This window comes from Solanum pennellii, chromosome 5 (assembly GCF_001406875.1).
Source record: "Solanum pennellii chromosome 5, SPENNV200".
Classification (NCBI taxonomy): Eukaryota; Viridiplantae; Streptophyta; class Magnoliopsida; order Solanales; family Solanaceae; genus Solanum; species Solanum pennellii.
In genome coordinates, this window is record NC_028641.1 from 75,013,473 (window position 1) to 75,026,965 (window position 13,493).

A 13,493-nucleotide genomic window follows, 5' to 3' on the forward strand; every position below is an offset into this window, starting at 1 on the left:
AACAATAATAATATATTTAGTATAATTTAATATAATAAGATCTAAAGATAGTAGGTGTACGCAGACATTATACTTCAGAGGTATACAGAGATGGTTGTTTTCTAATAGATTCTTGAGTTAAGAAAAAAAAATCGAAACCTATTCACGAAGGAGTAAAAAAAGTATGAGAAATAACTGATAATAATAAAAATAATTGATAGCAACAAAATAAGAACTATTCCCTCCGTACCAATTTATATATAAAGCATCTTTGAGATTTCGAAATTCAAATAAGTATATTTTTTATCATAATTTTATGTATATACTTTTATGTATTTTTAATTGTTAATTACTCCGACTTATAATATATATTTTTATCCGATCAAATTACTTAAATTATTTGATTCTCAAAATTTAATAAAGGTAAAAAAAATAAAATTGATCTATCCTAACTTGTTTGGTTGGATTTGAATTGTAATTCATTGAATTTGAAAATAGATTAAAAATCTAAACCAAAATTAAATTTTTCATGTCTAATCCGCAATATCTATGTTATATGCATATAATGATAGGATTAGTGGGGCTAACAATAATTAATCATTACGAAAATAGTTAAAGCATTAAGATAATTAATGACTAAATAATCTCTAAAAGATTATTGGATTATGTTCTTTGATTCTTATGATTAGCCATTTTTATATATCGTTTAGGACAATTATATAAAAAAGGAAATTTTAAAAGCAAAAGCTACTAATAATATTTTTGTAGAATTATTCTTTTGTGGTTGTTCCAATAACATTTCAATTCTTCCAAGTAATTATGTGTGTATAAGATAAGATAATAAAAAGGAAATAATACAATGATTATCTCAAGGACAATAATGTTAATTTAGTATAATTTTTAATTTAGTTTTTGACACACTTGATCATTAAATATCATCCTAACATGATCCTCATCCATTCATGACTAAAAAATTGTGTCCAAATTAAAGGAAAGATAAACTATATTAAAAAAAGAGTTTAATTTATATAATTGAGAGTTTAAATAATTTTTCTAATATAATCAAGTCATACATTAGAGATAAATTTATTGATAATTTTCCACTATAAGTAAATAGTTACAATGATTTGTAAACACTGAGTAAAAAATAACAAATTTTTCAATGATATTAATAAAAATTATAATGACTAAAAAAAAGTTAGATAATTTCTTATTTTATATATATATATATATATATATATATATATATAATCGTTATATTTCTTTTTTTTACATTTTTTAATCGTCAATGACATTAATAAAAATTATAATGACTAAAAAAAGTTAGATAATTTCTTATTGATTTTATATATATATATAATCGTCATATATTTTTTTTTTACATTTTTCAATCGTCAATGACATTAATAAAAATTATAATGACTAAAAAAAAGTTAGACAATTTCTTATTATTTACTTAAATATGTAAAAAAAAAAACTAGCAGATATTTAGTGAAATAATCTGAGATACGATTAAACTGATCCGAACAATACTAGTAATAACTTTATACATTTAATTGTAATTTGGGCATAGCCATTCAAATTCCTTTTTCTGCGGTTTTCTTTTGTGATTTCAAAAATTTCAAGACAAATTTGCAAAAAACATTTTAATCATGTCTAATTAATTAATCAAAGCCAAGTGCCTTTTCCAATTTCTCAAATTTTAATTTGACCATTAATGGTGAGTTTTCTTTTTCTTGACATTGTCTTTATATATATATATAATAATGATGATAATATTTTGATTTAGATTTGGATTTTTTTTAAATTTTTTTTTTTTTTGGGAATTTGTATAGGTCAATATTGATATAAGTAAAGAGAGAAGTGGAAATGGCATATAAGGTGGATCATGAATATGATTATTTATTCAAGATTGTTTTAATTGGAGATTCAGGTGTTGGAAAATCTAACATACTTTCTAGGTTTACTCGAAATGAATTTTGTTTGGAGTCTAAATCTACTATTGGTGTTGAATTTGCAACAAGGACCCTTCAGGTAATTATTTGTATTTTTTTTTTAGTTTTCGTTGATATTTGATATCTGTTAATTTAAGATTCGACTAGTTTAAATTCGAGCCGTAGATTGGGCGAAACACTTCTTACGTCTTAATTTATGAAAGTAATTAAACTTATTGAGAAGAGACGGGGATGATAATTATATTCTCTTTCGTCTCAATTTATGTCCTGGTGTAATTGGATTAGTTTGAGGGAAAAAAGAAAATTTATGGTATAAAATAAGTTAAATATTTTGTGAGTATGATATTTGACTTTTTCATTGTGAAAGTTTTGACTCCAATATTGATATGTATGTCTCTCGACCTCTATAGATAATACAGCTATGTTTTCTACAGAGAAAATCCTAACCCCGACAGTGATATGTGTATCTATATATAGTTTTGTTGCAATTCATATCAGACTTTACGCTAATCTTTATGTCTATGTATGCTTTGGTTGCATTTTCTGTAGTGGAAATTCGGACTCCAATACTGATATGTATGTCTATATATGCTCTGATTGCATTTCATTTAGTGAAAATTCTAACAACAACGCTGATATGTATGTTTATATATGCTTCGGTTGCATTTTCTATAACGAAAATCCTTACTCCAACGCTAATATGTATGTCTATACATGCTTTGGTTGTGTTTCATATAACGAAAATCCTAACTCCAACACTGATATGTATGTCTATATATGTTTTGGTTGCATTTCATATATTGAAAATCCGGACTCCGAGACTGATCTTTATCTTTATATGTATATGCTTCAATTGTATTTTCTATATTAAAAAATATCCCGACTCCGACACTACTTTTTATGTCTATATATATGCTTCACTTGTGTTTTTTTCTATAATGAAAATTCCAACTCCAACACTACTTTTATGTCTATATATATGCTTCAATTGCGTTTACTATAATGAAAATTCTGACTCCAACACTATTTTTTATGTCTNCTATGAATAAATAAATATAATTTTTCACCGAAGGGGATCAGATGAACCCCCTTAGTATAAGGTGGCTCCTCCCCTGATTGTTCTTTATGTCTATATATATATTCTTCGATTGCATTTTCTATAGTTTATAAAATCCTGACTCCAACACTAACCTTTATTAGCGGCCAGAATTTTCAATAAAAGAGTTCAAAATCTGTAAAAATAGACACACTAAGTGCCGAATAGGGCTCAACATCTATCGTATATACATAAAAAATTATTTTAACTATGAATAAATAAATATAATTTTTCACCGAAGGGGATCAGATGAACCCCCTTAGTATAAGGTGGCTCCTCCCCTGATTGTTCTTTATGTCTATATATATATTCTTCGATTGCATTTTCTATAGTTTATAAAATCCTGACTCCAACACTAACCTTTATTAGCGGCCAGAATTTTCAATAAAAGAGTTCAAAATCTGTAGAAATAGACACACTAAGTGCCGAATAGGGCTCAACATCTACCATATATACATAAAAAGTTATTTTAACTATGTATAAATAATATAATTTTTCACCGAAGGGAGTCAGATGAACCCCCTTAGTATAAGTTGGCTCCTACCCTGATTGTTCTTTATGTCTATATATTTATTCTTCGATTGTATTTTCTATAGTTTATAAAATCCTGACTCCAATACTAACCTTTATTAGCGGTCAGAATTTTCAATAAAAGAGTTCAAAATCCGTAGAAATAGATACACTAAGTGCCAAATAGTGCTCAACATCTACCATATATACATAAAAAGTTATTTTAACTATGTATAAATAATATAATTTTTCACCGAAGGGAGTCAGATGAACCCCCTTAGTATAAGGTGGCTCCTCCCCTGATTGTTCTTTATGTCTATATATATATATATATATATATATATATGCTTCGATTGCATTTTCTATACCTGACACTAACACTTATCATTATGCTTCGATAAAATCCTGACTCTGTTACTGATGTGTAACGTCTATATAGGTAGAAGGCAAGACAGTTAAGGCACAAATATGGGACACAGCAGGTCAAGAAAGGTACAGAGCCATTACAAGTGCTTACTACAGAGGAGCTGTTGGTGCCCTTTTAGTTTATGACATAACAAAAAGACAAACATTTGAGAACGTAACGCGTTGGCTCCGCGAGCTACGTGACCATGCAGACTCTAATATAGTCATAATGTTGGCTGGTAATAAGTCGGATTTGAACCATCTCAGATCAATCCCCGAGCTAGATGCTCGGGGACTGGCTGAGAAAGAAGGGTTATCATTCCTCGAGACGTCTGCTCTCGAGGCATATAACGTTGAGAAAGCGTTCCAAACGATCTTATTAGACATATATCAAATTGTTAGTAGAAAAGCTTTGGCTGCTCAAGAAGCAGCTGCTTCTATTCCTGGACAAGGCACTTCTATTAATGTTGGAGAGTATGTTGCTAATAATAATAAGAGGCCATGTTGTGCTAATTAAGTGGAAAAGAATTTTTTGGTTACTTTATAAAATGTTGTAATGTAATCTATATTTTTTTAGTATATACAAGTGATGATGAGGTTGAAAAATGATGTATTGATTACCTTTTTGTTTTGGTTACTTTTGATGAAAGAAATATGATTTTGTATAGTGTGGAATTACTTACATATTGTTCTTTTTTAAGTATTTATTGTTTTTGCGGGTTTCAGATTTGAACTATCGTGTGTGTGTTTTTCTAATTGAACTATTACTATCTATTTGTGAAAACACATCTCGAAGCTGATTAGACCAAGTGTTATTTTACATACAGTCGCCAAAAAGTGTGTGACATCTTAATTTGTCCATAAAATTCCGTCCGCGTAGCAGATGCATCATTAATTTCGAGGCGTGTTTTGATAAATAGTTGGTGATAGCTTACATCAATCAATAAACGAGTCACAACCACAGTGTAATGGTAGGATCACGCGGCTACGCCGCTCACTGCAACATATATATACCAATATTTATGTTGATGTTCACGCTGACGTTCATGTTCACGTTAACACTTGATAGTTAAGGTCGGAAACTCGCGAAAAAAGTGATACTTCAAAAAAAAGAGGTTCTTGTATCGTTTTGTCAAGAAATAAAGGATTGAGTTGGTGTTAATGTACTCCTTGTGTAGCCTAAGGCTACATAAGATACAAGATCGAAAAGAATGTATTGAATGGATGTGCGAGCTGAGAAGGAAGGACGCTTTCAGAGGCGAAAATGCAATGAGGAGATAAATTGATGTATTCACAATATTTGCATATAGAAGGGAATGTTCCTGGGATCATTCAAATGTATGATCTTTATTGCCTTTAAACTGATAAGAGTCTTCAATACAAGATAAAAATTTCTATATATTTCATTTTAATTGCAAAATATGTAGACTTATTTGTAAGATTTTCAAGTTGTATTCCATCAGTATCTCCGGTAGGACCCCGGAAAAAATAGGGGTAGCTAAACCAGCTCTGCATGATCAACTCATTTTCCTCATCGATGACTTCTAACTTGGCACACAGGAGAGGAAATCATCTTCGAGCATACGAGGTCAAAGAGGTCACAACGAACGTATCATAAAGGAAAATTTCCTGTCAAGCGAATGTGATCCAATGTACTCCGTAAACCATACTTGTTCACGGCTGCATAAGCAGCTCTAAATCCTCCACCATAGGCTGGAGAAGCATCATGGGCAATCTGGTGGATGAAAAACTCACCGAGCTTACTCTCTGCTTGAGATTTTCCTCCTTTCTTCGATGATGACCATGTAGACGAGGACGAAGCAGTTGATGTGGATGGCATATTTCTTGATCCAGGCACTACCTCTGATTCAAGCCACATGTGTGAAAGCACTTGGCAGATTCCTTCTTCGACTTCAGGGGTGAGATTACGATATCCTGCAAATTACAAAAGTATAATCTTAACACGAATTCGTATACTTTCATTACCGTAGCATTTTGCTTTGTTATGCTTTCACTTCCGTTACTTCTTTTTGTAGACTACTTTGGATTGTTTTTCCTTGATCCGACGGTCTATTAGAAACAACCTCTATCTCTAAGGTAGGAGTAGCGTCTGCATATACTCTAACATCCCCAGACCCCATTTTGTATGACTACATGACATGTTGTATAATCCCAACAAGAACGCAGGTTGATCAAGCACAACGAAGTTTTGGTGATGAAACATCCAGATATATTTCTTTTCATGAAGATTGTTCAGGTTCTTAAAGTTCGGTCCAGACTGACAAAGTTGAAAGGAAGTTCGAATTTTACCTTTTAGACGTAACCAGGCATGCATCAGTTCATGAGCTAGAATGGCACCAGTAAGTAATCTGCGTATAGAAAAGATTTGGTAAGCCAATTTCGCCATACAGTATTATTGTCACAAAAAAAGGCCAAGGAATAGACAAAGAACAGTACTCCCTCCATTTTAGTTTGTTTGCCTTACTTTTCTCGAGTACTAATGTATCATTCTTATTAACATGTAGATTGACTTTAGTGTCTCTCTACTTCAAAGTCTAAGAATAATATAATAGCGTGGCTTCATGCCAAAACACATCTTACTTTCTTTCACTTGAAATGTAAGATCAATCATGGTTTTCGTCTGCTTCAAAATATCTATAAGAATAATGACTGGGTGGCATGTTAAACCACATCTTAAAGACGTGTTACGAAAAGCTTAGTTTTTTTTTTCAACAACTATGCCCTATTCCCAAGCTAGTTGGGGTCTACTGAATGAATCCTCACTGTCCATGTCACTCCATTTCAATCCGTCTCAATCCATACTTGAAGACTTTAGGTTATCTAGCATTGGAAGTTCTTTATATTTTCCACTGCCATCTCTCTTACAAGACCAAAAGCCTTCTAATGAGCACTGAAACTAAGAAAACACACCAACAATAATAAAATTAAGTACCAAGTAATTGGTATCGCTTTTATGGATCTTTTTCATCGTCTTCTTCTTGTCCTTTTCTTTTCATCAGGGCCGTGGAACACCACATGCCACGTTGCTTTTCTTATTTTCACCATGAGGCTAAATGAAACTGAAAGGAAGGAATGAAAATAAGGAAGTTACCTTGGGAGGCCGTATATTACTAGGATAGCTGTAACTTCACATCTTCTAATTAGCTTTTGAGGATGTGTTCTGATTCCTATTAATCCACGACCACCAATTTTTGGCCTCCTGAGTATCTGCATTGTTAAAAAAAATTGTCATGGCACGTATCACATGTTTCATTAGAAGATCGGGAAGACGTGTTTAAGCGAGTCTAACATGGAAAAATTTTCTCATGACTGAAGATCTTACACTGGTAACTGTCTGCTCTTCTGATAGACATAGACCTCTAGTTTCAGGCATATGATGGAGACCCTAAAAGAGTTCTCGAGTTAGTAATCTTCTGAGAGAAAAGGACAGAAAAAACTATAGGCAGAGATCACTCATACATGCTTCTCCCCTTCAATGGCCTCATTAAGGGCATGTCTTTCAACAAGAAGCATAGGAACTTGCTGATCTATTTTCATGTTCATGCCTTCATAATAGTCTCTGATGGAATGGTAAAGTGGCTGGCAGTCCCCAGTATCCATGATTGCAGATTCCATGCACTCTAAGCATAAGCTCCGACCATCTCCAAGTGACATATATCTTGCATTCCGTGACTTCAAGAAAATAAAGACAATAAACAAGAATGTGAGGTGAATGAGAGGTGTGATCCAACATATTTACTGCCAGCTGACATCCGTACCTCCAGACGTTCACAACTACAGCACCGTTTGGTGTTGTCATTCTCATGTGCAGGGCAATATTTTTGAGACCAAAATGGGTGGCATCTGTACTCGATCAAGCCAGCTCCGTTTGTTGGGATCTGCAATGTGAATGGTACTTCATAACACGAGGGATGTGAAATATATTACAGGAACTTAATTTACACAAAATGGCCTCACAATAGAACTATAAATCGTAACTTGAAGTTCTATTAAATAACTTCCAGTAAAAAAGGTTATATACAGAAGCAGTATGTCCTTACAAATTGATGGCAGACTTCACATTTTGGATGAGTCATTTCCTTGAAGCATGACTTATGATATGTATTGTTCCCTGACAAAGAAAACTTGAATCAACGTAACCAATGAGCTAACATGTCAAAATATTCGAAATATTAATTTTGTATGAAAATAACAGTCCATTGGTATTATTTTTGAGTTACAAATTTGGCAAAGGGTTGAGGCGCTGGGAAAACGAAAGCAACAGCAAGGACAAGAATGTACCTCGTATTCAGTAATTGGGACACCACAAGCACGACAAAGAAAACATTCTGGATGAAAGAAAGTTTCCATGCATCCCAAATAATTGCCAGAGACGATATCCTTATTGCAGCCGCTACATTTTCTGCAAAATATTTTTATGTGGACATAAGTTCTCTCTTACTCAGACAAACAGCAATCTGGCATAGTTTTCATCATCAAGTAAAGTGCATGCACGCGCTCGCGCGCACACACACACACACATACTTTGTTACTACTCAACTCAACCTGTTTGTTTGTTTGTTCTTTTGTGTTGTTAACAATGGAACCTGCAGCCACTACCCTTCGGATACGCACATTCTACTCAACCTGTTTGTTGCCTAAATATTTGACTTTACAAGCAGTAATTTACTACCCAGAAATCACGGCATGTTTCCTTCAAGACCTTAAATTAAGGAAGTTTGTATGTGTGTGTATATATATATATATATATATTAAATGCATACATCTGTTCAATGTCTTGATATTGAATTTATTTATTTATTTGAAATTGGAATAGAATAAAAAGCTCAAAATTCGAATTTTCTTTGTTTACACCAACATCCTAGAAGCAATAAATTTATCATATATATAATGGGATGCTGCATGTTACAGTCTCATCATTCACAACAAATTAGTAGCAACAACATATATTTTCGTTTCTTTTATTCCTTCAGCATTACAAAAGATACAAGAGGTATTAAGCCTGCCATGAGAGCGATGCATTAAAGATATCACGACGTGAATTACTAAAACTATTCATATTTCAGCTGAGAGAATGTATACTAATTGATATCTCAACAATCTTGGAAACACAAGACTAATACCTGTAACTATTGGGATTATATTCCCAAGGAGCATATGAAGGAGCATACTTAGGAGGATATGAGGATGAATTCGAGTTATCCTGAAGCGATCTTGCTAGATCTTCATCTTGGTCAGTCCTCCATCTGTATCCTGAGAAACATAAACCTTTCATTTCTTCCTCAAACGAGTGAAATCAACGTTTTTGGAAATGAAAAGAGCAGTTTCATTATTCTTGAAAATTTCATGAATGCAAATATAATTACCTTTTGGTCTTTTCAAATCTTCAGCCAGAGAGAGTGCAATTGCACGGTCTAGTTCCTCTTTCTCCTTATTGGTCCTAGAGTTATCATCCTGATGAAATTTTAAATGTTTTGAGAGATCATTCAATCGAAGGAGATAAGTTTGATTGGAAGGGATATGACTATGTTAAATTTAGAAGAGAAAAAAAGTAGCCATGAATTATTTGATGATAGTTAATGGAAAGCAAATGGCCTAACTTGAGTAATCAGTAGAAGAATTCAAGCATCTACTTCTGAAGGCAACCAAATATTCCTGTCCTAGTGCCCTTAGAACAAGTAGTACAGCTGAAACATCGAAGAGTTCCTCTTTAAATTATAGTTGGCAATAGTTCTTGAAGAACCTTAACAATATGGCTTAAAGTTGATGACTTTTTGGCATAAAGTAGGACTTAGGAGGATTTTAATTTATAAAATCATCAGCTTTGCATGTCACAAGTGATGTGGATTAATGTTCGAGTGACTAGAATGGCACATTGAAGACACGAAGAGACTAAGGGAGCATTAGGCATGAATTTGAGTCCATAAACTGTTTCACATTTCAGGATAAATGGAATTCTATTCAGAAAGGCATAAATGAAACATCTTTAAGAGACTAAGGGGGCATTAGGAATGATCTTTTTTTTTCTTTTTCCTGGATTTGAACTCCGGATCCAAACACGTTTGGCCATAAAATTCCGGAATTCAACTTGAAGTTGAATTTCGGATTTTTCAGGAATTTGAAAAACACCAAAAAAGTTGTTTCGCTCGAAATTACTCACAGAAAATAAAAAACAATTCCAATTTGTATTCATGGTCAAACACAACAAATTTTCGAATATCATTTCACTTTGAGAGAAAAAACTACTTTTTTTCAAATAGTCACATTTTCACGGTCAGACGTCCCTAAAATCCCTCCCAAAAATAAAGAAAGAAAGAGAAACAGATAAGGATAATTGAAACTTCTATTGATACCCCCTGAAGTAAACAGAGTAGCATTTTAATAGCATGGCTAATGAAGAGCTTATTCTTTTCCCAATAGATCAATTTAGCTATTGGTTTTGATCAGAAACAGAACAAACTAAATCATTAGAATTCAAACAGTCCATCACAAAGTCTTATGGTTATAAGAATCACAAATTTGCATCTTTTAGCTATTGGTCTTGATCCACTACTTTTGCGCACCTAAACATTTTATCATATCGTTATCAAGATAAATATTAGACGATAAAGAGGTCTGCCTATCACATTTTCCAAAGATTCACCGGATTAAAAAAAAAAGCATAAGATGCCACTTACAGTCATCATCCATACCAGGAATACAAATACAATAAGCTGCATTTTCCAACCTCATATTTGAGAAATTTTTTACTTCCTTGGCTTTATCATTAAGTATACTTAACATTTTTAGTCAAAACTATTATGAATGAAGAATCTTTATTCTCAATAATCCAGCATCCAAAATAAGAATTCTTGTTAGTAATAGAAAACACCAACTTCTTTCTCCCCTCCCTTTACAGAAAAAGAAAAAAAACAAAGACGAACAAGAAAAACTACCTCAAAAAGAGTTACTTATCTTATTTGTCCTAGAAAGCAAAAATCTCTCCCACAAAAAGTTGCTATTTTGTTAAAGGCGAAATTGAATTTCAAGAAGATCATGTGCATACCAAGCTACAGGAAGTCTATAATTCTCAAAATACACCCTTTGCTCTCCTCTTCTCTCTTTTATTATGTTTACTATACTATAAATAACATATATTGAAACTACAATATAAAAAGGAGACACATTAAAACAGTTTTTCTGTGTTACAAGAACATTAAAGGGTCTATCATAAACATCAAAGTAAAAAATGATGTAAAAAAAAAGAGAAAAGAATCACCATTGATCTGGCTGGAGCTCGCCAAACCATATTTTCGTCTCCAAGAAACTGTGGTTGCTGTCCCCTATTACCTGACCCACCACCCTTGAAAAGTTTACTCAGCCATTTCATTAATCTTGACTTTCTCTCAGTAGTTGAAGAAACAAAGTGACCTGCTTAAACCCCACAAAAAAAATAAAGCCAACTTTATTTTCAAACATAACTAAACCAAGCTTCATGAAAAATACTCAAAAGGGTACTCTTTCAATTACAAAAAGATACAATTTTTGAAGTCTTCAATTACAAAAAGATACAATCTTTGAAGTCTTTAAACCCCACAATATATATCAACCAAAAAAAGCCAACTTTTTTTTCAAATAACTAAACTTGCTTCATGAAAAATACTCAAAGGAGTACTCTTTCAATTGCAAAATGATTCAATCTTTGAAGTCATTAAACTCCACAATAAATATCAACAAATAAATAATTAAACCAAGATTCATGAAAAATACTCAAAAAGGATACTCTTTCAATTACAAAAAGATTCAATCTTTGTAATCCTTAAACCCCATAACAATAATCAACCAAAAAATCCAACCTTTTCTTACATAACTAAACCAAGCTTCATGAAAAATACTCAAAAGGGAACTCTTTCAATTACAAAAAGATTTAATCTTTGTAATCCTTAAAAATCCCACCATAAATACCAACCAAAAACTCCAACCTTTTTTCATATAATTAAACCAAGCTTCATGAAAAATACTCAAAAGGGTACTCTCTTAATTACAAAAAGATTCAATCTTTGAAGTCCTCACAACAAATATCAACCAAAGAAACAGCTAAACCAAGTTTCATGAAAAATACTCAAAAGGGTACTCTCTTAATTACAAAAAGATTCTATCTTTGAAGTCCTCACAACAAATATCAACCAAAAAAACAGCTAAACCAAGCTTCATGAAAAATACTCAAAAGGGTACTCTTTTAATTACAAAAAGATTCAATCTTTGTAATCCTTAAACCCCACAACAAAATACTAACCAAAAAACTTGAACTTTTTTTCACATAACCAACCCAACCTTCATGAAAATACTCAAAAAGGGTATTCTTTCAATTACAAAAAAGATTCAATCTTTAAAGTCCTTAAAACATTACCATATATGCAAGGCTGAGATATATGATTGACACTTGAAGAAGACATTGATATGTATAGAAACAAAAGAAATTTGTTGAGATTTTTCAAGATTTGAAAAGGGTGGCTTAAAAATGAAGAGGACAAAGTAGGAATGAGAAAGAAGGGTGTATAGAGAAAAGAAATGGAACAATGGCATCATGTATAAAGCCTAAGTTTTTATGAGAATCTTGTGTGAGAGAAAGATTCTTGGCTTGAAGAGAAAGAGGAAATTTGGGAATCTGCTGAGAAGGATTGTGATGAAAAGGTAAACACTGGCAGTGACAAGCTGCAATTTTGAACGGCTGACAAATTTGGGGGTGTGACTTAAGTTTCATACAACACAAAATTCTCAAAAAAAAAAAAAACATTCTTGATTGAATTTTTTTTTTTTTTTGAAAGGTTTGGTTACAAAGGAGGGAAAAGAAGTTTTATTGACAAATGGGGCTTCCTTTTTTTACAAATTACATCAAGGTCCAATAATATTTCTTTTTACTCTCTCCTTCCATTTTTATTTGTCATATTGCACTTTTCGAAAATGAATTGACTAATTTTTAAAGTTAAATTTAATTACATTAATTCTATATTTTAAAAATAAAAAATAGATATTCAAAAACTATATGAAAAATACTATAAATTGCAACTTTTTGCATATCAATATGATAAAAATATACATCTTAAAATGTTAGTCAAAGTTTATATAGTTTGATTCTAAAAATAAAAATCATGACAAACAATTGTGGACGATGGAAGTATTTTTTTTGGTTAAATATGGTAATTAAATATATATTAATTTGATTCAAGAGATTAAGTGAGTTATTCTAGTATAAAATTTAGAATTAAATTTGTCTTATGTTTCACTTGTGGATTTCATGTTTTTGGTGTTTGGTTTGAAGGTATTAGATAAAATCGGTAAGCTTGGAAATTTTTTTTATACAGAAGGTGAATAAGTTATTAAAGTTATAGTCTTGATTTTTTATTTATTTTTTATGACCGTGATGTTCGTATCAGTTTTTTGCACTTCAATTAATTCCACGACGGTAGGACAAACGGGAACTACTTACTCAACTAGGTGGCTTTTCATACATAGATGATGATGTGAAAAAATGCATAAACGGTAAT

At 31.9% G+C, this 13,493-nt stretch overlaps 2 protein-coding genes across 4 annotated transcripts; one reads left to right on the plus strand and one right to left on the minus strand.

The window, feature by feature from the left end:
* Nucleotides 1-1,595: 1,595 nt before the first annotated feature.
* LOC107019900 (ras-related protein RABA2b-like) lies at nt 1,596-4,612 on the plus strand. The gene is made up of 3 exons (XM_015220261.2): nt 1,596-1,699; nt 1,815-2,013; nt 3,980-4,612. Exons 2-3 carry the CDS (start codon nt 1,849-1,851, stop codon nt 4,460-4,462), a joined length of 648 nt encoding a protein of 215 aa, XP_015075747.1. The 5' UTR covers nt 1,596-1,699; nt 1,815-1,848; the 3' UTR covers nt 4,463-4,612.
* A 661-nt stretch (nt 4,613-5,273) lies between these two features.
* On the minus strand, nt 5,274-12,698 carry LOC107018754 (protein DA1-related 2). Of its 3 annotated transcripts, none has more exons than XM_015219316.2 (12): nt 12,356-12,698; nt 11,225-11,376; nt 9,333-9,420; nt 9,090-9,219; nt 8,248-8,368; nt 8,007-8,090; nt 7,725-7,844; nt 7,426-7,638; nt 7,256-7,351; nt 7,058-7,173; nt 6,256-6,314; nt 5,274-5,880 (listed from the first exon to the last, which is right to left on the minus strand). In XM_015219316.2, exons 1-12 carry the CDS (start codon nt 12,399-12,401, stop codon nt 5,558-5,560), a joined length of 1,548 nt encoding a protein of 515 aa, XP_015074802.1. In that variant the 5' UTR covers nt 12,402-12,698; the 3' UTR covers nt 5,274-5,557. The 3 variants fall into 3 exon arrangements, with proteins under 3 accessions (XP_015074802.1, XP_015074803.1, XP_015074804.1); XM_015219317.1 differs by having other exon boundaries at nt 7,289-7,351; nt 12,356-12,696; XM_015219318.2 differs by lacking the exon at nt 12,356-12,698 and adding an exon at nt 12,242-12,324.
* Between the last annotated feature and the right edge of the window lie 795 nt (nt 12,699-13,493).

Excerpts from the sequence above, each read along its gene's own strand:
- LOC107019900 (XM_015220261.2), top strand. The coding sequence starts at position 1,849 with ATGGCATATAAGGTGGATCATGAATATGATTATTTATTCAAGATTGTT. Across the intron at positions 2,014-3,979 it reads TTGCAACAAGGACCCTTCAG|GTAGAAGGCAAGACAGTTAA; the intron begins GTAATTATTTGT and ends ACGTCTATATAG.
- LOC107018754 (XM_015219316.2), bottom strand. The coding sequence starts at position 12,401 with ATGTCTTCTTCAAGTGTCAATCATATATCTCAGCCTTGCATATATG. Across the intron at positions 9,421-11,224 it reads GAGCTCCAGCCAGATCAATG|GATGATAACTCTAGGACCAA; the intron begins GTGATTCTTTTC and ends AAATTTCATCAG. Across the intron at positions 7,174-7,255 it reads TCATGAGAAAATTTTTCCAT|ATACTCAGGAGGCCAAAAAT; the intron begins GTTAGACTCGCT and ends TTAACAATGCAG.